The 20608-nt window shown below is 40.7% G+C and overlaps 1 protein-coding gene across 4 annotated transcripts in view; it reads left to right on the forward strand.

Moving 5' to 3' along the window:
* Nucleotides 1–20608, forward strand: part of F8 (coagulation factor VIII) — a 121732-nt gene that overhangs the window by 75513 nt on the left and 25611 nt on the right. For all 4 annotated transcript variants that reach the window (XM_067723893.1, XM_067723892.1, XM_067723891.1 and 1 more), the window contains 7 exons: nucleotides 6318–6530; nucleotides 6813–7041; nucleotides 7232–7414; nucleotides 13678–13794; nucleotides 14313–14384; nucleotides 15781–15866; nucleotides 19116–19271. In XM_067723893.1, coding sequence (XP_067579994.1) covers nucleotides 6318–6530; nucleotides 6813–7041; nucleotides 7232–7414; nucleotides 13678–13794; nucleotides 14313–14384; nucleotides 15781–15866; nucleotides 19116–19271 — 1056 coding nt within the window. The remainder of the gene's footprint in view (nucleotides 1–6317; nucleotides 6531–6812; nucleotides 7042–7231; nucleotides 7415–13677; nucleotides 13795–14312; nucleotides 14385–15780; nucleotides 15867–19115; nucleotides 19272–20608) is intronic.

Consider the following 20608-nt stretch of genomic DNA (forward strand, 5'->3'; position numbering starts at 1 on the left):
ACCATATGTGCGTGGGTTTATCTCTGGGCTTCCTATCCTGTTCCATTGAGCTATGTTTCTGTTTTTGTACCAGTACCATACTGTCTTGATTACTGTAGCTTTGTAGTATAGTCTGAAGTCAGGGAGTCTGACCTCCAGCCCTGTTTTTCTTTCTCAAGATTGCTTTGGCTATTCGGGGTCTTTTGTGTTTCCATACAAATTCTGAAATTTTTTGTTCTAGTTCTGTGAAAAATGCCAGTGGTAGTTTGATAGGGATTGCATTGAATCTGTAGATTGCTTTGGGTAGTAGAGTCATTTTCACAATGTTGATTCTTCCAATCCAAGAACATGGTATATCTCTCCATCTATTTGTATCATCTTTAATTTCTTTCATCAGTGTCTTATAATTTTCTGCATACAGGTCTTTTGTCTCCTCAGGTAGGTTTATTCCTAGATATTTTATTTTTTTGTTGCAGTGGTAAATGGGAGTGTTTTCTTGATTTCACTTTCAGATTTTTCATCCTTAGTGTATAGGAATGCCAGAGATTTCTGTGCATTAATTTTGTATCCTGCTACTTTACAAATTTGTTCATTAGCTCTAGTAGTTTTCTCGTAGCATCTTTAGGATTCTCTATGTATAGTATCATGTCATCTGCAAACAGTGACAGCTTTACTTCTTCTTTTCCGATTTGCATTCCTTTTATTTCCTTTTCTTCTCTGATTGCTGTGGCTAAAACTTCCAAAAATATGTTGAATAATAGTGGTGAGAGTGGGCAACCTTGTCTTGTTCCTGATCTTAGTGGAAATGCTTTCAGTTTTTCACCATTGAGGACGATGTTGGCTGTGGGTTTGTCATATATGGCCTTTATTACGTTGAGGAAAGTTCCCTCTATGCCTACTTTCTGCAGGTTTTTTATCATAAATGGGTGTTGAATTTTGTCAAAAGCTTTTTCTGCATCTATTGAGACGATCATATGGTTTTCCTCCAATTTGTTAATATGGTGTATCATGTTGATTGATTTGCATATATTGAAGAATCCTTGCATTCCTGGAATAAACCCCACTTGATCATGGGGTATGATCCTTTTAATGTGCTGTTGGATTCTGTTTGCTAGTATTTTGTTGAGGATTTTTGCATCTATGTTCATCAGTGATATTGGCCTGTAGTTTTCTTTCTTTGTGACATCGTTGTCTGGTTTTGGTATCAGGGTGATGGTGGCCTCGTAGAATGAGTTTGGGAGTTTTCCTCCCTCTGCTATATTTTGGAAGAGTTTGAGAAGAATAGGTGTTAGCTCTTCTCTAAATGTTTGATAGAATTCGCCTGTGAAGCCATCTGGTCCTGGGCTTTTGTTTGTTGGAAGATTTTTAATCACAGTTTCAATTTCAATGCTTGTGATTGGTCTGTTCATATTTTCTATTTCTTCCTGATTCAGTCTTGGAAGGTTGTGCTTTTCTAAGAATTTGTCCATTTCTTTCAGGTTGTCCATTTTATTGGCATAGAGTTGCTTGTAGTAATCTCTCATGATCTTTTGTATTTCTGCAGTGTCAGTTGTTACTTCTCCTTTTTCATTTCTAATTGTATTGATTTGAGTCTTCTCCCTTTTTATCTTGATGAGTCTGGCTAATGGTTTATCAATTTTGTTTATCTTCTCAAAGAACCAGCTTTTAGTTTTATGGATCTTTGCTATCGTTTCCTTCATTTCTTTTTCATTTATTTCTGATCTGATTTTTATGATTTCTTTCCTTCTGCTAACTTTGGGGGGTTTTTGTTCTTCTTTCTCTAATTGCTTTAGGTGCAAGGTTAGGTTGTTTATTCGAGATATTTCCTGTTTCTTAAGGTAGGATTGTATTGCTATAAACCTCCCTCTTAGAACTGCTTTTGCTGCATCCCATAGATTTTGGGTCGTCATGTCTCCATTGTCATTTGTTTCTAGGTATTTTTTGATTTCCTCTTTGATTTCTTCAGTGATCACTTCGTTATTAAGTAGTGTATTGTTTAGCGTCCATGTGTTTGTATTGTTTACAGATCTTTTCCTGTAATTGATATCTAGTTTCATAGCATTGTGGTCGGAAAAGATACTTGATACAATTTCAGTTTTCTTATATTTACCAAGGCTTGATTTGTGACCCAAGATATGATCTATCCTGGAGGATGTTCCATGAGCACTTGAGAAAAATGTGTATTCTGTTGTTTTTGAATGGAATGTCCTATAAATATCAATTAAGTCCATCTTGTTTAATGTATCATTTAAAGCTTGTGTTTCCTTATTTATTTTCATTTTGGATGATCTTTCCATTGGTGAAAGTGGGGTGTTAAAGTCCCCTACTATGAATGTGTTACTGTCGATTTCCCCTTTTATGGCTGTTAGTATTTGCCTTATGTATTGAGGTGCTCCTATGTTGGGTTCATAAATATATACAATTGTTATATCTTCTTCTTGGATCCCTTGATCATTATGTAGTGTCCTCCTTTGTCTCTTCTAATAGTCTTTATTTTTAAGTCTATTTTGTCTGATATGAGAATTGCTACTCCAGCTTTCTTTTGGTTTCCATTTGCATGAAATATCTTTTTCCATCCCCTTACTTTCAGACTGTATGTGTCTCTAGGTCTGAAGTGGGTCTCTTGTAGACAGCAAATATATGGGTCTTGTTTTTGTATCCATTCAGCCAGTCTGTGTCTTTTGGTGGGAGCATTTAATCCATTTACATTTAAGGTAATTATCAATATGTATGTTCTTATTCCCATTTTCTTATTTGTTTTGGGTTCGCTATTGTAGGTCTTTTCCTTCTCTTGTGTTTCTTGCCTAGAGAAGTTCCTTTAGCAGTTGTTGTAGAGCTGGTTTGGTGGTGCTGAACTCTCTCAGCTTTTGCTTGTCTGTAAAGGTTTTAATTTCTCCATCAAATCTGAATGAGATCCTTGCTGGGTAGAGTAATCTTGGTTGCAGGTTTTTCTCCTTCATCACTTTAAATATGTCCTGCCAGTCCCTTGTGGCTTGCAGAGTTTCTGCTCAAAGATCAGCTGTTAACCTTATGGGGATTCCCTTGTGTATTATTTGTTGTTTTTTCCTTGCTGCTTTTAATATATTTTCTTTGTATTTAATTTTTGACAGTTTGATTATTATGTGTCTTGGCATGTTACTCCTTGGATTTATCCTGTATGGGACTCTCTGTGCTTCCTGGACTTGATTAACTATTTCCTTTCCCATATTAGGGAAGTTTTCAACTATAATCTCTTCAAATATTTTCTCAGTCCCTTTCTTTTTCTCTTCTTCTTCTGGAACCCCTATAATTCGAATGTTGGTGTGTTTAATGTTGTCCCAGAGGTCTCTGAGACTGTCCTCAGTTCTTTTCATTCTTTTTTCTGTATTCTGCTCTGCAGTAGTTATTTCCACTATTTTATCTTCCAGGTCACTTATCCGTTCTTCTGCCTCAGTTATTCTGCTATTGAGCCCTTCTAGAGTATTTTTTATTTCATTTATTGTGTTGTTCATCATTGCTTGTTTCCTCTTTAGTTCCTCTAGGTCCTTGTTAAATGTTTCTTGCATTTTCTCTATTCTATTTCCAAGATTTTGGATCATCTTTACTATCATTATTCTGAATTCTTTTTCAGGTAGACTGCCTATTTCCTCTTCATTTGTTAGGTCTGGTGGTTTTTTACCTTGCTCCTTCATCTGCTGTGTGTTTTTCTGTCTTCTCATTTTGCTTATCTTAATGTGTTTGCGGTCTCCTTTTTGCAGACTGCAGGTTCGTATTTCCCGCTGTTTTTGGTGTCTGTCTCCAGTGGCTAAAGTTGGTTCAGTGGGTTGTGTAGGCTTCCTGGTGGAGGGGACTAGTGCCTGTGTTCTGGTGGATGAGGCTGGATCTTGTCTTTCTGGTGGGCAGGTCCACGTCTGGTGGTGTGTTTTGGGGTGTCTGTGGACTTATTATGATTTTAGGCAGCCTCTCTGCTAATGGGTGGGGTTGTGTTCCTGTCTTGCTAGTTGTTTGGCATAGGATGTCCAGCACTGTAGCTTGCTGGTTGTTGAGTGAAGCTGGGTGCTGGTGTTGAGATGGAGATCTCTGGGAGATTTTCGCCATTTGATATTATGTGGGGCTGGGAGGTCTCTTGTGGACCAGTGTCCTGAAGTTGGCTCTCCCACCTCAGAGGCACAGCACTGACTCCTGGCTGCAGCACCAAGAGCCTTTCATCCACACGGCTCAGAATAAAAGGGAGAAAAGTAGAAAGAAAGAATTAGTAGAAGCAGAAAGAAAGAAAGAAAGAAAGAAACAAAGGAGGGAGGGAGGGAGGGAGGAAGGAAGGTAGGAGGGAAGGAAGGAAAAGAAGAAAGAAAGAAGATAAAGTAAAATAAAGTAAGATAAAATTAATAAAGTTATTAAAATAAAAAAATAATTATTAAGAGAAAAAAAAAACGGACAGATAGAACCCTAGGACAAATGGTGGAAGCAAAGCTATACAGACAAAATCTCACACAGAAGCATACACATACACACTCACAAAAAGAGAAAAAGGGGAAAAAATATATATATATCTTTGCTCCTAAAGTCCACCTCCTCAATTTGGGATGATCCGTTGTCTATTCATGTATTCCACAGATGCAGGTACATCACGTTGATTGTGGAGCTTTAATCCGCTGCTCCTGGGGCTGCTGGGAGAGGTTTCCCTTTCTCCTCTTTGTTGTCACAGCTCCCGGGGCTTAGCTTTGGATTTGGCCCCGCCTCTGCGTGTAGGTCGCCGGAGGGCGTCTGTTCTTCGCTCAGACAGGACGGGGTTAAAGGAGCCGCTGATTCGGGGGCTCTGGCGCACTCAGGCCAGGGGGAGGGAGGGGCGCGGAGTGCGGAGCAAGCCTGCGGTGGCAGAGGCCGCCGGGACGTTGCCCCAGCCTGAGGCGCGCCGTGCGTTCTCCCGGGGAAGTTGTCCCTGGATCCCGGGACCCTGGCAGTGGCGGGCTGCACAGGCTCCCGGAAGGGGGGTGTGGATAGTGACCTGCGGTTGCACACAGGCTTCTTGGGGGCGGCAGCAGCAGCCTTAGCGTCTCCTGCCCGTCTCTGGGGTTCGCGCTTTTAGCCGCGGCTCGCGCCCGTCTCTGGAGTTCCTTACAGCGCTCTTAATCCCCTCTCCTCGCGCACCAGGAAACAAAAACCCTACGTATATTTTTAAATGATGGAATATTAGTCCATTATATGATTTTATGGTTTACTTAACCACCTACTTTGAACAACCTTTTAGATAGTTTTTTTTTTTTTTACTATTTAAGTAATGCTGCAGCCACAACCCTCTTCCTAGGATAAAATTCCAGGAGTGCAATGTACATGAACATTTTAAGATTTTCTCTAATGAATTATCTATTAATGTTATTTACATAGTTGAAATTTTTGGAGGGAGTGCTTTTCTTGTTCATTTATATTACCTTGTATATTATAGATCATTGATATATTAATGATCATTGATCATTTTAGTGAATAATATTTTTCCAAGTTTGTTTTCTCTTAATTTTGTATATAATGGTTTTTAAAATAAAACAGGTTTGAAATTTTAGGTAGTAACCCATAAATCTTTCCTTTATGACACTTTCATAGCTTTTTTGTTTATTAAAATCCTTCCCTATACAGAGATTTTTTTTTCTTAAAATCACCTATACTTTTTTCAACTTTCTTTTACAGTTTAATTTCTTAACATTTAACTTTTTAATCCATCGATAATTCCTGTAGACTAGAATTTGTTTTTGGTGTGTGTGAGCCAAAGATCAAGGTAGTTTTATTTTTTCCAGAAACAGTCATCCATTGTCCCAATTGATTGTTTACATGAAGGATATAGGAGGATCTAAAATTATGGGATTGTGAGTGAATTTTTTTCTGACTTCAATTTTATTTTACTTTCCATATGTCCCATGAAAATGTATGATTTTTTTAAATTTGAAAAACAAGTCTTCTTTAAATATCGTAAGTATTCATCCTGGCATTTGTCATGAAGAACCTTAATTTAAGAGTATCAGTTCCTGGAGTTAGGGTCTCTTAAAACCCCTGTGGTGATATTTTCCCTTTTACTTTGGAATTGCTTTTAAGTATTTAGAAATTTTCTCCTTTGCAACTTTGAGTTCATGCCATAAAGATTTTGGAATTCAAAAATGTCTCAGTTTCTTTTGTAGATCTTTAGGTTTGGGTTCTAACAACATCCATACTCTGTACCATTTCCTCCAGCTATTAAAAACCTGGATAAAAACCCCCCAAATCGGCATTGCTATTAGGGCTATAAACCCTAACCTAAGAACTTTACAAGATCTTAAAACATAACACTTGCTTTTTTTAATTTCTTTTCTTTTTTTTTTCTTGCTCTGCAGGTAACATTTAAAAACCAGGCATCTCGTCCCTACTCCTTCTATTCTAGCCTTATTTCTTATGAGGAAGATCAGAGGCAAGGAGCAGAACCTAGAAAAAAGTTTGTCGAGCCTAATGAAACCAAAACTTACTTCTGGAAAGTGCAGCATCATATGGCACCAACTACAGATGAGTTTGACTGCAAAGCCTGGGCGTATTTTTCTGATGTTGATCTGGTAAGCAGGTCTGTGTTGTGCTGGCCTCTTTCTGGTTTAAAAGAAAGAGGCTTTGTGTTATGTTGGAAGTTTGGTATTTATCCTAAGCATAATGGGAAGCTTTAAATAGGGGAGGTGTCATCATATTTATGGCTTAGACATATCGCTCTGGAATCTACTAAAGAGGAAGAAATTGTACTGTGGGAAGATGGGGAGTGGGTTGGAGTGGCATAAAAGTTGATGAGAAATCCACTCTGGTTCATGGCTGAGAGAACTTTTGCTCACAGGACTGGTGTCTTTCAGGAAAAAGATGTGCACTCAGGCTTGATTGGACCCCTTCTGATCTGCCGCACAAACACTCTGAGCGCTGCCCATGGGAGACAAGTGACAGTGCAGGAATTTGCTCTGTTTTTCACTATTTTTGATGAGACCAAGAGCTGGTACTTCACTGAAAACATGGAAAGGAACTGCAGGGCTCCCTGCAACATCCAGATGGAGGACCCCACTTTTAGAGAAAAGTATCGCTTCCATGGTAATATATTCCACACCCAAATATTACTCGCTGTGAAATGAACCTTGAGCCTGAGGTTTCGACATTGTATGATTTGAGACTATATGTATGGGAGTGGAATCCTCATAGGGATCAATATTTTTTGACTGGAGTGGAGGGAAAGACACTTATACAACAGATTTTAACAGCTTTCTCTGTGTTCTTTCTCCAGCAATCAATGGCTATGTGATGGATACACTACCTGGTTTAGCAATGGCTCAGGATCAAAAGATCCGATGGTATCTGCTCAGCATGGGCAGCAATGAAAATATCCATTCTATTCATTTCAGTGGACATGTGTTCACTGTACGGAAAAAGGAGGAGTATAAAATGGCAGTCTACAACCTCTACCCGGGTACGAGCCACTTTGTGCTCTTTCTTCAACTTACTGTGCTTGCTGAAAACCTACTTTAAAGGTCTGTGCCCTGGGGATATGTCCAGTGAACAAAGCAGACCAACTCCCTGCTCTCGGGTAGCTTACTTTTTCAAGTAACTTTACCCTACAGAGAGATAATAAATAAATTAGCAAGTGAACATGATAATTTCAGATACAGATGATGTGCTATAAAGGAAATAGAACAGAATAAATGGATAATTGATGTCACAGCACTTTCCTAGGAAAAAGGGATTTTTCTACCACCTCAAACCCCACATGGCACCAGTAGTTTCCCAAAGACTGATTTGTTTATGTATGAAAGCAATATATTGATTAAGCACTCCTCACAATGTTGGTCAAAACATAATTTCATTTTAGTTCTCCAGTGTCCCTTTAAAACAGGTTTAATAGTGAAAGTAAACTTCCCCTGTTTCTGTGTAAAAATTCTGATAAGCCCAGTGACTTTAAGCTCACTTTTTTTTTTAAACATCTTTATTGGAGTATAGTTCCTTTACAGTGGTGTGTTAGTTGCTGCTGTATAACAAAGTGAATCAGCTATACGTATACTTATATCCTCATATCCCCTCCCTCTTGCGTCTCCTTCCCACCCTCCCTATCCCGCCCCTCTAGGTGGTAACAAAGCACCGAGCTGATCTCCCTGTGCTATGCAGCTGCTTCCCACTAGCTATCTATTTTACATTTGGTTGTATATATAAGTCCATGCCACTCTCTCACTTCGTCCCAGCTTACCCTTCCCCCTCCCTGTGTCCTCAAGTCCATTCTCTGTGTCGTTTCTTTATTCCTGTCCTGCCCCTAGGTTCTTCAGGACCTTTTTTTTTTTTAATTCTATATATATATATGTGTTAGCATATGGTATTTGTTTTTCTCTTTCGGACTTACTTCACTCTGTACGACTGACTCTGGGTCCATGCACCTCACTACAAATAACTCAATTTCATTTCTTTTTATGGCTGACTAATATTCCATTGTATATATGTGCCACATCTTCTTTATACATTCCTCTGTCGATGAACACTTAGGTTGCTTCCATGTCCTGGCTATTGTAAATAGTGCTGCAGTGAACATAGTGGTACATGACTCTTTTTGAATTATGGTTTTCTCAGAGTATATGCCCAGTAGTGGGATTGCTGGGTCATATGGTAGTTCTATTTGTAGTTTTTTAAGGAACCTCCATACTGTTCTCCATAGTGGCTATATCAATTTATATTCTCACCAACAGTGCAAGAGGGTTCCTTTTCTCCACACCCTCTCCAGCATTTATTGTTTCTAGACTTTGATGATGGCCATTCTGACTAGTGTGAGGTGATACCACATTGTAGTTTTAATATGCATTTCTCTAATGATTAATGATGTTGAGCATCCTTTCACGTGCTTGTTGGTAATCTGTATGTCTTCTTTGGAGAAATGTCTGTTAGGTCTTCTGCCCATTTTTGGGTTGAGTTGGTTTATTTTTGATATTGAGCTGCATGAGCTGCTTCTATATTTGAGAGATTAATCCTTTGTCAGTTGCTTCGCTTGCAGATATTTTCTCCCAATCTGAGGGTTGTCTTCTTGTCTTGTTTATGGTTGCCTTGGCTGTGCAAAAGCTTTGAAGTTTCATTAGGTCCCATTTGTTTATTTTTGTTTTTATTTCCATTTCTCTAGGAGGTGGGTCAAAAAGGCTCTTGCTGTGATTTATGTCATAAGGTGTTCTGCCTATGTTTTCCTCTAAGAGTTTTATAGTGTCTGGCCTTACATTTAGGTCTTTAATCCATTTTGAATTTATTTTTGTGTATGGTGTTAGGAAGTATTTTTTTTGTTTGTTTGTTTTTGCGGTACGCAGGCCTCTCACTGTTGTGGCCTCTCCCGTTGCGGAGTACAGGCTCCGGACACGCAGGCTTAGTGGTCATGGCTCATGGGCCCAGCCGCTCCACAGCATGTGGGATCTTCCCGGACCGGGGCACGAACCCGTGTCCCCTGCATCGGCAGGCGGACTCTCAACCACTGCACCACCAGGGAAGCCCAGAAAGTGTTTTAATTTCATTCTCTTACATGTAGCTGTCCAGTTTTCCCAGCACCACTTATTGAAGAGGCTCTCTTTTCTCCATTGTCTATTCTTGTCTCCTTTTTCAAAGATAAGGTGACCATATGTGCGTGGGTTTATCTCTGGGCTTTCTATCGTGTTCCATTGATCTATATTTCTGTTTTTGTGCCAGTACCATACTGTCTTAATGACTGTAGCTTTGTAGTATAGTCTGAAGTCAGGGAGTCTGATTCCTCCACCTCCATGTTTCTTTCTCAAGATTGTTTTGGCTATTTGGGGTCTTCTGTGTCTCCATACAAACTTTAAGATTTTTTGTTCTAGTTCTGTGAAAAATGCCATTGGTAGTTTGATAGGGATTGCATTGAATTTGTAGATTGCTTTGGGTAGTATAGTCATTTTCACAATGTTGATTCTTCCAATCCAAGGACATGGTATATCTCTCCATCTGTTTGTATCATCTTTAATTTCTTTCATCAGTGTCTTATAGTTTTCTGCATACAGGTCTTTTGTTTCCTTAAGTAGGTTTATTTCTAGGTATTTTATTCATTTTGTTGCAATGGTAAATGGAAGTGTTTCCGTAATTTCTCTTCAGATATTTTTGTCATTAGTGTATAGGAATGCAAGAGATTTCTGTGCATTAATTTTGTATCCTGCTACTTTACCCAATTCATTGATTAGCTCTAGTAGTTTTCTGGTACCATCTTTAGGATTCTCTGTGTATAGTATCATGTCATCTGCAAACAGTGACAGTTTTACTTCTTCTTTTCAGTTTGGATTCCTTTTATTTCTTTTTCTTCTCTGATTGCCGTGACTAAAACTTCCAAAACTATGTTGAATAATAGTGGTGAGAGTGGGCAACCTTGTCTTGTTCTTGATCTTAGTGGAAATGGTTTCAGTTTTTCACCATTAAAAATGATGTTGGCTGTGGGTTTGTCATATATGGCCCATATATGGTTGAGGTAATTTCCCTCTCTGCCTACTTTCTGGAACGTTTTTATCATAAATTGGCGTTGAATTTTGTCAAAAGCTTTTTCTGCATCTATTGAGACGATCATATGGTTTTCCTCCAATTTGTTAATATGGTGTATCATGTTGATTGATTTGCATATATTGAAGAATCCTTGCATTCCTGGAATAAACCCCACTTGATCATGGGGTATGATCCTTTTAATGTACTGTTGGATTCTGTTTGCTAGTATTTTGTTGAGGATTTTTGCATCTATGTTCATCAGTGATATTGGCCTGTCGTTTTCTTTCTTTGTGACATCTTTGTCTGGTTTTGGTATCAGGGTGATGGTGGCCTCGTAGAATGAGTTTGGGAGTTTTCCTCCCTCTGCTGTATTTTGGAAGAGTTTGAGAAGGATGGGTGTTAGCTCTTCTCTAAATATTTGATAGAATTCGCCTGTGAAGCCGTCTGGTCCTGGGCTTTTGTTTGTTGGAAGATTTTTAATCACAGTTTCAATTTCAGTGCTTGTGATTGGTCTGTTCATATTTTCTATTTCTTCCTGATTCAGTCTTGGCAGGTTGTGCATTTCTAAGAATTTGTCCATTTCTTTCAGGTTGTCCATTTTATTGGCATAGAGTTGCTTGTAGTAATCTCTCATGATCCTTTGTATTTCTGCAGTGTCAGTTGTTACTTCTCCTTTTTCATTTCTAATTGTATTGATTTGAGTCTTCTCCCTTTTTATCTTGATGAGTCTGGCTAATGGTTTATCAATTTTGTTTATCTTCTCAAAGAACCAGCTTTTAGTTTTATTGATCTTTGCTATAGTTTCCTTCATTTCCTTTTCATTTATTTCTGATGTGATCTTTATGGTTTCTTTCCTTCTGCTAACTTTGGGGTTTTTTGTTCTTCTTTCTCTAATTGATTTAGGTGTAATGTGTGGGGTTGTGTTCCTGTCTCGCTAGTTGTTTGGCGTGGGGCATCCAGCACTGGAGCTTGCTGGTCATTGAGTGGAGCTGGGTCTTAGCGTTGAGATGGAGATCTCTGGGAGAGCTCTCGCCGTATGATATTACATGGGCCCGGGAGGTCTCTGGTGGTCCAATGTCCTGAACTCGGCTCTCCTACCTCAGAGGCTCAGGCCTGACACCCAGCGGGAGCACCAAGACCCTGTCAGCCACACGGCTCAGAAGAAAAGGGAGAAAAAAAGGAAAGAAGGAAAATAAATAAATAAAATAAAATTTTTAAAAATTATTAAAATTAAAAAGCAATTTAAAAAAAAGAAGAGAGCAACCAAACCAATAAACAAATCCACCAGTGATAACAAGTGCTAAAAACTATACTAAAAAAAAATGGACAGACAGAACCCTAGGACAAATGGTAAAAGCAAAGCTATACAGACAAAATCACACAAAGAAGCATACACATACACACTCACAAAAAGAGAAAAAGGAAATATATATATATATATATATATATATAAAGGAAGAGAGCAACTAAATCAATAAACAAATATACCAGTGATAATAAGCTCTAAATACTAAACTAACATAAACATAAAACCAGAAACAAATTGATGCAGAAAGCAAACCCCAAGTCTACAGTTGCACCCAAAGTCCACCTCCTCAATTTGGGATGATTCGTTTTCTATTCATGTATTCCACAGATGCAGGTACATCAAGTTGATTGTGCAGCTTTAATCCTCTGCTCCTGAGGCTGCTGGGAGAGATTTCCCTTTCTCTTCTTTTTGTTCTCACGGCTCCCAGGGGCTCAGCTTTGGGTTTGGCCCTGCCTCTGCGTGTAGGTCTCCTGAGGGCGTCTCTTCCCCACCCAGACAGGACGGGGTTACAGGAGCAGCTGATTAGGGGGCTCCGGCTCACTCAGGCCAGGGGGATGGAGGGGTACGGATGCGGGGCGAGCCTGCAGTGCACTAGCCGTGGCGCACTAACCCCCTTCAGGCTGTGTTCACGACGCCAACCCCAGTCCTCTCCCTGCACTCCAACCGAAGCCTGAGCCTCAGCTCCCAGCCCCGCCCACCTCGGCGGGTGAGCAGACAAGCCTCTCGGGCTGGTGAGTGCTGGTTGGCACCGATACTCTGTGCGGGAATCTCCCCGCTTTGCCCTCCACACCCCTGTTGCCGTGCTCTCCTTCGCGGCTCCGAAGCTCCCTCCTCCGCCTCCCGCAGTCTCTGCCCGCGAAGGGGCTTCCTAGTGTGTGGAAACCTTTCCTCCTTCACAGCTCCCTCCCACTGGTGCAGGTCCCGTCCCTATCCTTTTGTCTCTGTTTTTTCTTTTTTTTTTTTTTTTTTGCCCTACCCAGGTACGTGGGGAGTTTCTTGCCTTTTGGGAGGTCTGAGGTCTTCTGCCAGCATTCAGTAGGTGTTCTGTAGGGGTTGTTCCACATGTAGTTGTATTTCTGATGTATTTGCGGGGGATAAGGAGATCTCCACGTCTTACTCCTCTGCCATCTTGAAGCTCCTCCTACCATACTCTGCTCACTCTTAAGTAATAAACAGTCCTGCAGTCACTTTACATCACAAATATAGTTCAGGTCACAAATTACAATGTCTACTCCAAGATATTAATCAAAATTCTGAACTTGATTTAAGTTCAGTATCTCGTCCTCCAAGTTGGTTGAGTTTTCTGTCTCGCTACCTTATGCTTCCCCCTGCACTCCTGGCTGTTGCTGGTCTGAACCGCAGCGGGGCAAGGGCAGAGGCGAGGGATGGCACCACTGTCTGCACCAGGCAGATATTTCAATCTGACTCTATGTTTGGTGGGGTACTTTCAGGGGCTCTTCAGAGACTCCCTTTTGGGACCGTCCCTCATGAAATCCCCTTGACCTGGTTGTTTCCACCTTTATTCTGGGTGGTCACTGTGACTGATTCCTCAGCCCCTCAGCATTCACCCTCTAGCTTCTTGCTCCTGGAGTTACTTTACCCCTCAAGGCAGGGAGCCCACATCTCGTCAATGAGAAATACACCTCTGGCTTCGAAAGGCACTGAGTGCAGGCCAATCTTTCTCCTGTCTCCACCACCAAAGCATCCCGTCACCCAGTCTCTCCCATTTCCTGGGGTCAGTACTCAATTTCCAGGGCCTCCAGCTGTAGGGGTCACATGCCAAGCACTCTGGGTTTGAGGGGTCCAAGGATGGTGCAACTGACTTGGGTAGATCTCCTTTGATATTCTGCATAAGCCAGTGTATCTTATGCCCATTTGTGTGAAAAGAAATAATTTTTGTTCCTTTTGGTTTTGATAAGGTGTTTTTGAGACAGTGGAAATGCTACCATCCAAAGTTGGAATTTGGCGGATAGAATGTCTTATTGGCGAGCACCTGCAAGCTGGGATGAGCACGCTCTTCCTGGTGTACAACAGGAGTGAGTGGCACCTACCTCTATACCTCTTTCCCCCTTCCTAGGACGGTTGCTTTTGTCGGGAAACGAATACCAGCTCACAGTCCTTTCCAAATCTAAAATGAATATTGCTGGTAGAAATCATCAGAGCCCTCAGAGGAGGGCAGATATGCTTGAAGCTTTGAACACTTTGACCCTGAAGCTCCAAGAGCAAATTTTGAAACTTAGTTTTGGTTCAGTTACCAAAGATAACTTACAAATATCATTTGGAAGAATTTGAGTTTTCACCCTAAACAAGTAAGAGAACCACTGGTCTACTTACGTATTGACCCTAGTTTCCTCAGCTGCACAATGTGAGTAGCAGTAGCACCTACCTGTTGGAGTGAATTCAATGATATAGTACAATAAAATATTTAGTACAGTTCTTGGCACATAGTAAACACTAAAAAATATGAGCATTTGTTGGTGTTCTCATTGACTTGCATTTGTGCAGCTATACTTTCTGCACTTCTAACTATTGTGCTCCCTTCATGTGATTTCAGAATGTCAGACTCCACTGGGAATGGCTTCTGGACACATTAGAGATTTTCAGATTACAGCTTCAGGACAATATGGTAAATACGATTCCTTTCTCGTAAAGCACTGGGCTGATTATATCTTTTTTATTTCTATTGGAAAGATTCAGATAACCAATCCGTCTCCATAGGTGCCTTTCAAATCTATTTTCTCTTCTCCATTTCCCAGTGTGAGCATCTTAATTCAGGCCATCATCACTTCTCACCTGAGTAATGCCACTGCCTCCTTAAATGTCCTGCCTGCCTTCCGTATGGCTTCCCTTGAGTCCATTCTCTTCACTGTAGCAAGAAGCTACATTTTTCTGTGAGCAGTGATAGAAAGCTTGAACTGGATCTAGAGAGAGTTCTCAAACTACAGCCCGCAGGCCACATCCAGCCCATCACTTGATTTTGTATGGCCTTCAAGCTAAGAATCACTTTTCTATTCTTAAATTATTGGGGGAAAAAAACAAAAGAAGAATAGTATTTCATGACATGTGAAAATTATATGAAATTCTAATTTCACTGTCCATAAAGAAGCCACACCCTTTCATTTGCAATCATCTGTGGCCGCTTTTGCTCTACAACAGCATTTAAGTAATTGCAACAAGACAAGATGATCTGCAAAGGTTAAATTATTTACAGAACAAAGTTGGCCAAACTCTGTTTTAGAGGGAAAAAATTGCATTTGAAAAACAAACAAACAAATTGCTGGAGGAATTACCAAATTGTAAGGCCACTTTGAAAAAAAAAAAGAAAAGAAAAAGAGGGCTTCCCTGGTGGCGCAGTGGTTGAGAGTCCACCTGCTGATGCAGGGGACACGGGTTCATGCCCTGGTCCGGGAGGATCCCACATGCCGCGGAGCGGCTGGGCCCGTGAGCCATGGCCGCTGAGCCTGCGCGTCCGGAGCCTGTGCTCCGCAACGGGAGAGGCCACAACAGTGAGAGGCCCGCGTACCGCAAAAAAAAAAAAAAAGAAAGAAAAAGAGGCTTGAAAGTTATATACTAAAATAGTATTATTTTTCTCTGGGCGGAAGTATGTTGTTTTTTACTTCTTTTATTTTTATTTTTACTTACGTTTTATTTTTATATTTTATTTTCTAATTTTTCTCCAGTGAACATACGTTAGGTAATAAAGAAGTAATAATATTATTTGATAGTGATGGTAACACATTCCAGTATTAGCTAACTAGTAACTAACAATCAACTAACAATCAACAAAATTATTAAATTTTAGAAAATACAATGGACAACAAGGACAGGCCTGGTAGTAGTCACTGATGAGAGTTCTCAACCTACAGCCCGCAGGCCACATTGGTGGTCATTGATACTAATATGCGTTATGCCTTTAACGTCTCCACAGCTAGCATTAACCTTTCTCAAGAGAGTCATTTTATTCCTAAATGACTAGGACCAACCCAGCTGAATCTAATCTCTCTCCCCTTTCTTGGGCAAAGGACAGTGGGCCCCAAAGCTGGCCAGACTTCATTATTCTGGATCAATCAATGCCTGGAGCACCAAGGACCCCTTTTCCTGGATCAAGGTTAGAAAATGCATCGCATTCCATCACATCACACATTCCTCTTGCAAGCTTAAAGCGTTTTATAGTTTTATATCTCCTTTATACCAAAGTCATTTTCATCAAACTCCATGTAATAGACGAGGAAAGAACTGAAGAGTAGAGTGGCTTATGATTTGTACCAAAAGAGTCAGGAATGAAAGACTCAGGAATAGAATTGAGTACACTGTGTTTTTAATCTTTCTGTTGGGATTAGAATCTCTGAATATTTTCTGTAACATTGAACTTACCACCTCCCAAGACTGTATTCTATCTTTAGATGCCTTCAACTGCCTAGATGTCCTTGAGTCCTACAGTCCCTTCATTTTAATACAAAAACAAATGGCTCAATCCCCCATCCCACAAGCCAAGAAAATGTGGCTTCTTCATTTTCTAAAACTGAATCTTTCTTCTTCACAATTTCTACACCACCCAGTAGTAAGAAACACCTACTGAAGTTAGTCCAATCTGATAAACCAACTTGGAGCCATAACTGAAAGTGTCCTAGATTAACTCAATTTCTTTTTAAATGACCCAGCCTTTCGTATTTTCTCACTTCCCCATTTCCTCTGGAGCAGTGCTGTCCAATAGAAATGTAATGTGACCCACAAATGCAAACCACACATGTAATTTTACATTTTCTAGTAGCTGCATTAAAAAAAGGAACATCATTAAAATGAAAATCATTTTAATAATACATTTTCTTGGGAATTCCCTGGCGGTCCAGTGGTTAGGACTCTGCGCTTTCAGTGCTGAGGGCCTGGGTTCAATCCCTGGTCGGGGAACTAAGATCCTGCAGGCCACACGGCACAGCCAAAAAAACAACAATAATAATAATACATTTTCTTTAACCCGAAATATCCAAAAATATTTTCACGTCAGCATGTGATCAGTCAGGACTAATTACACACGTTTTACCACCTACTTCCCCCACCTGCATCCTCTTCTAGTTCGTCAGCTTTCATCTTTTTCTCAGTCAGCTGAGGAAATTCCCCTACATACTTTACTCCTTTGCAAGATTGCATCTGCTCTCCTATTTTCCCTGAGGTTAAAATGATAAATAGGGAACTTCCCTGGTGGCGCAGTGGTTAAGCATCCGCCTGCCAATGAAGGGGACACAGGTTTGAGCCTTGGTCCGGGAATATCCCACATGCCGCAGAGCAGCTAAGCCAGTGTGCCACAACTACTGAGCCTGCGTTCTAGAGCCTGCGAGCCACACCTAATGAGCCCATGTGCCACAACTACTGAAGCCCACGTGCCTAGAACCCATGCTCTGCAGCAAGAACCCACCGCAATGAGAAGCCTGCGCACCGCAACGAAGAGTAGCCCCTGCTCGCCGCAACTAGAGAAAGCCCGCACGCAGCAACGAAGACCCAACGCAGCCAAAGATAAATTAATTAATTAATTTAAAAAATTAAAATAAAATAATAAATAGGGATCAGGGAAAGATGAGCTAGCTTACCAGCAAGCAGACACAAAGAGTACATCTGTTAATGCCACATCAGCTCATTTTGTTTTGTTTTGTAGGCACTGCCAATTATGACTCAATTTGACCTGACTGTTCGCTAATTCCTAAGTATTTTTTTTGTTTGTGAAGCTGCCAAACCAGATGTTCTCACCTTGTATTTCTGTGGTTATCACTTTCAACTTTATATGTATCACCGCATAGTGGACATTTTAATCTATTTGGCTGCCCTGCATCTGTTCTATGTATTTCCTTTTTGTAATAGCATCCTCATTTCTATTTGGGGAAATCTATCTGCCTCACTGGATACAGTCTGATGAGACTAGTAAACAGAGCACCTTTTCCAAGCATAGCCAAAGAACCCTGAGTGATACAGCCTATTAAATTTCCGCTTCTTAGATTTGGCCAGTGTTCCAGCTTGCCAAGCTCTGTCTCCCAAAGTATTCTCTAGTCTTCCAGTTTCACACAGTTTACTGACTTGATCAGTAAACTTTTTTATACTTTATCAAAATCATGATCAAAATATTAAAGTATACAGGGCTTCCTTACTATGTACTGAAAACAAATCAAGCGACTAAATCCCTACCACAACAATCTTCATTTCAGATAAGGAAGGTGAAGCACAGAAAAGTTAAATAACTTGTCCCATGTCACACAGCCAATAAGTGGCATAAGCAACTGAAAGTACCGGGTACAAAATCATGACTTATGTTGAACTGTACTGTTTCTTTGTGTAGCTGTAAACAAATAAAACATATATATAATATATAGTCTGTTTCCCCAACTCAAATTTAAGTTCCATGAGGGCAGGACTCTTTTTTTAATTGTTCACGACTCTATTCCCAGTACCTAGAACAGTGCTTGGCACATAACAAATGCTAAAAATATATTCTTTGAATGAATGAGTGTATGTATAGATGGAGCTTACAGTCAACTGAAAAAGATAGTCATTAAGCACAAGAGTCATGACCAGTCCAATCTGGGAGAAGTTAAGTTTGACTGGCTTGTTAGGGCAGTAACAGATGTCAAAATTCCTGTAATAGCTACTGCCTTGTAATGCTTGCGTGACCCATGCCTGCCTCTTTAAGACCCACTGTTATTCACTCATTCATTCCAAAACATGTGCTAAGCATCAGTATTACGTCAGATGCTACGTTAGGTGCTGGGGCTAGAGAGAATATAAAAGCTAACAGGTAGTAACTGTTCCGTTACTGCTCAGCAGTGAGCTCAGCACATGTAATGTATTAACTCTTTAATCCTCTGGTAACCTTTTGCCATAAATGCCATCATTGCCTCCACTTTACAGATAAAGAAATTGAGACATAGAGAGGTTAGGTGACTCAGACAGGTTTACTGCATTAAGGATCTCAGTCTAACAAGGAAGGCAAAAAGCATGAAAACTTTACAATGTGGTGCAATAATTTACTATAATGAAATTATATATAAAGTGAAATGGAAACAGAGAAGAAGCCGCACTAAATTTGTGCAGCACAAAGGACGTGTGCAGAGGAAATTGGAGCTCAATGATGTGGAAGTGATTTCCTTTGTCAGGAAGTAGTCTGGGAACTCAGTGAGCACATTTCCTACACGTTCCCATCATTTATTCCACAGCTTCACATGCATCCACATTTCAGCATTGGTCTCTGCTTCACCTGCACCTCCAAGGTAATACTGGGTGTATCTGTATCCATGTAGATTCTTCTTAAGCTGATAAATGATTTCAGAAGGTGGTACATACATTTAAAATAAAGGGTTGTTTTCATCTGTAGGTGGATCTGTTGACACCAATGATTATTCACAGCATCATGACCCAGGGCGCCCGTCAGAAGTTTTCCAGCCTCTACATCTCTCAATTTATCATCATGTATAGCCTTGATGGAAAGCAGTGGCGGAGTTATCGAGGGAATTCCACTGGGACCTTAATGGTATGTAATTAGTCCTTTTAAGAGAATGCATGAATCTTTTAAAGAGCTTTTGACAGATTTCAGGTATGGAACAAACACTCATAGCTTCCACAAATTTAACCCCCCAAAAAAGAATTTTCCACTCATGGGCAATAGGAGTGACTACGGACATATGGACAAAAAAGTGGCAGCATCAAGGATCTCACAGGCAATAGAAATGAACAGGTGCTCTGCTGAGAGAAACGTGTGATTCCTGACTGGGTAGATTGATAAGATTGTCAGTTTGCTTATGGATATTCTAGGTTTGAAGTGACAAAAGGGCAAGCGGGCTCAAAACCGTAGCTTCATCATCTACTTCTCCCTCATTCTTGCACCCCCTGATGAACAGCCACACATCCAGCCAACTCTTCCTTGGTAACACCTCTCCCATCTCTTCTGTTTCATTTATACAGTTGTTACTACAGCCCGAGGCCCCATCACCTCACACTTGACGTATTATGTTACATTCCTAACTAGTCTTCTTCTGTTTCTAGTCTCTTCTCTAATAAAAGCTGCACATCGTTTTGGGGATCATACTATCAGTCCCCTGCCTAAACCTTTCAATGTCTCCCTCTTGTCTTCAGAATAAGGTTCAAATCCTAAAATGGCCCCATGCAAGATGACTTCTGTTTGCCCCTTCAGATCCGTTTTCCTGCTTCGCTACCACGCCTCTTCTTCTGTGAGCCTGGCATGTGTGGACTATCAGGGTATTTCTTCCCTTGGCTGTTAACTCTCCACTGAAGGCCACTGCTCCCCTCAAAGTGGTTTTCTCTACATGTCCCAGTTACTATCGCTGAGTTGCCGATGACCCCAAAACTTAGCGTCATGAGAAAAGCCCATTTCGTTTTGTTCTTGGATTCTGTGGGTCAGGACTTTGGACAGGGCACAGCAGGGATGGCCTGTCTCTCTGCTCCATGGTATCTGGGGCCTCAGCTGGGAAGATGTGACAGCTAGGGGCTGGAATCATTTGGAAGCATCTCTACTTGTATGTCTGGTGGTTGGTGTTGAGTGACCTCTGGGGCTGTTGACTGAAGTAGCTTCTCCCAGCATGACTGGCCCAACTAGCAAGGTGGAGATGACGTCACCTTTTCTAATTTAGTCTTTTAAGTCATGTAGTATCATTTGCAATACATTCTGTTGGTTATAAGCAGGTCACACATCCACCCACGTTCAAGGGGAAGGGACCTAGACCCCACTTCTCAATGGGAGGAATGCACAGAATTTCTGCTCATTTTGTCTACCTAATCTTCTCCTCAGCCTTCCAGGCCTAGGGATGGCAGCACCCTGCCCCCGCCTTCTTAGCTAGTACCTTTATTAAC

Source organism: Pseudorca crassidens, chromosome X (genome assembly GCF_039906515.1).
Source record: "Pseudorca crassidens isolate mPseCra1 chromosome X, mPseCra1.hap1, whole genome shotgun sequence".
In the NCBI taxonomy this organism is placed as follows: Eukaryota; Metazoa; Chordata; class Mammalia; order Artiodactyla; family Delphinidae; genus Pseudorca; species Pseudorca crassidens.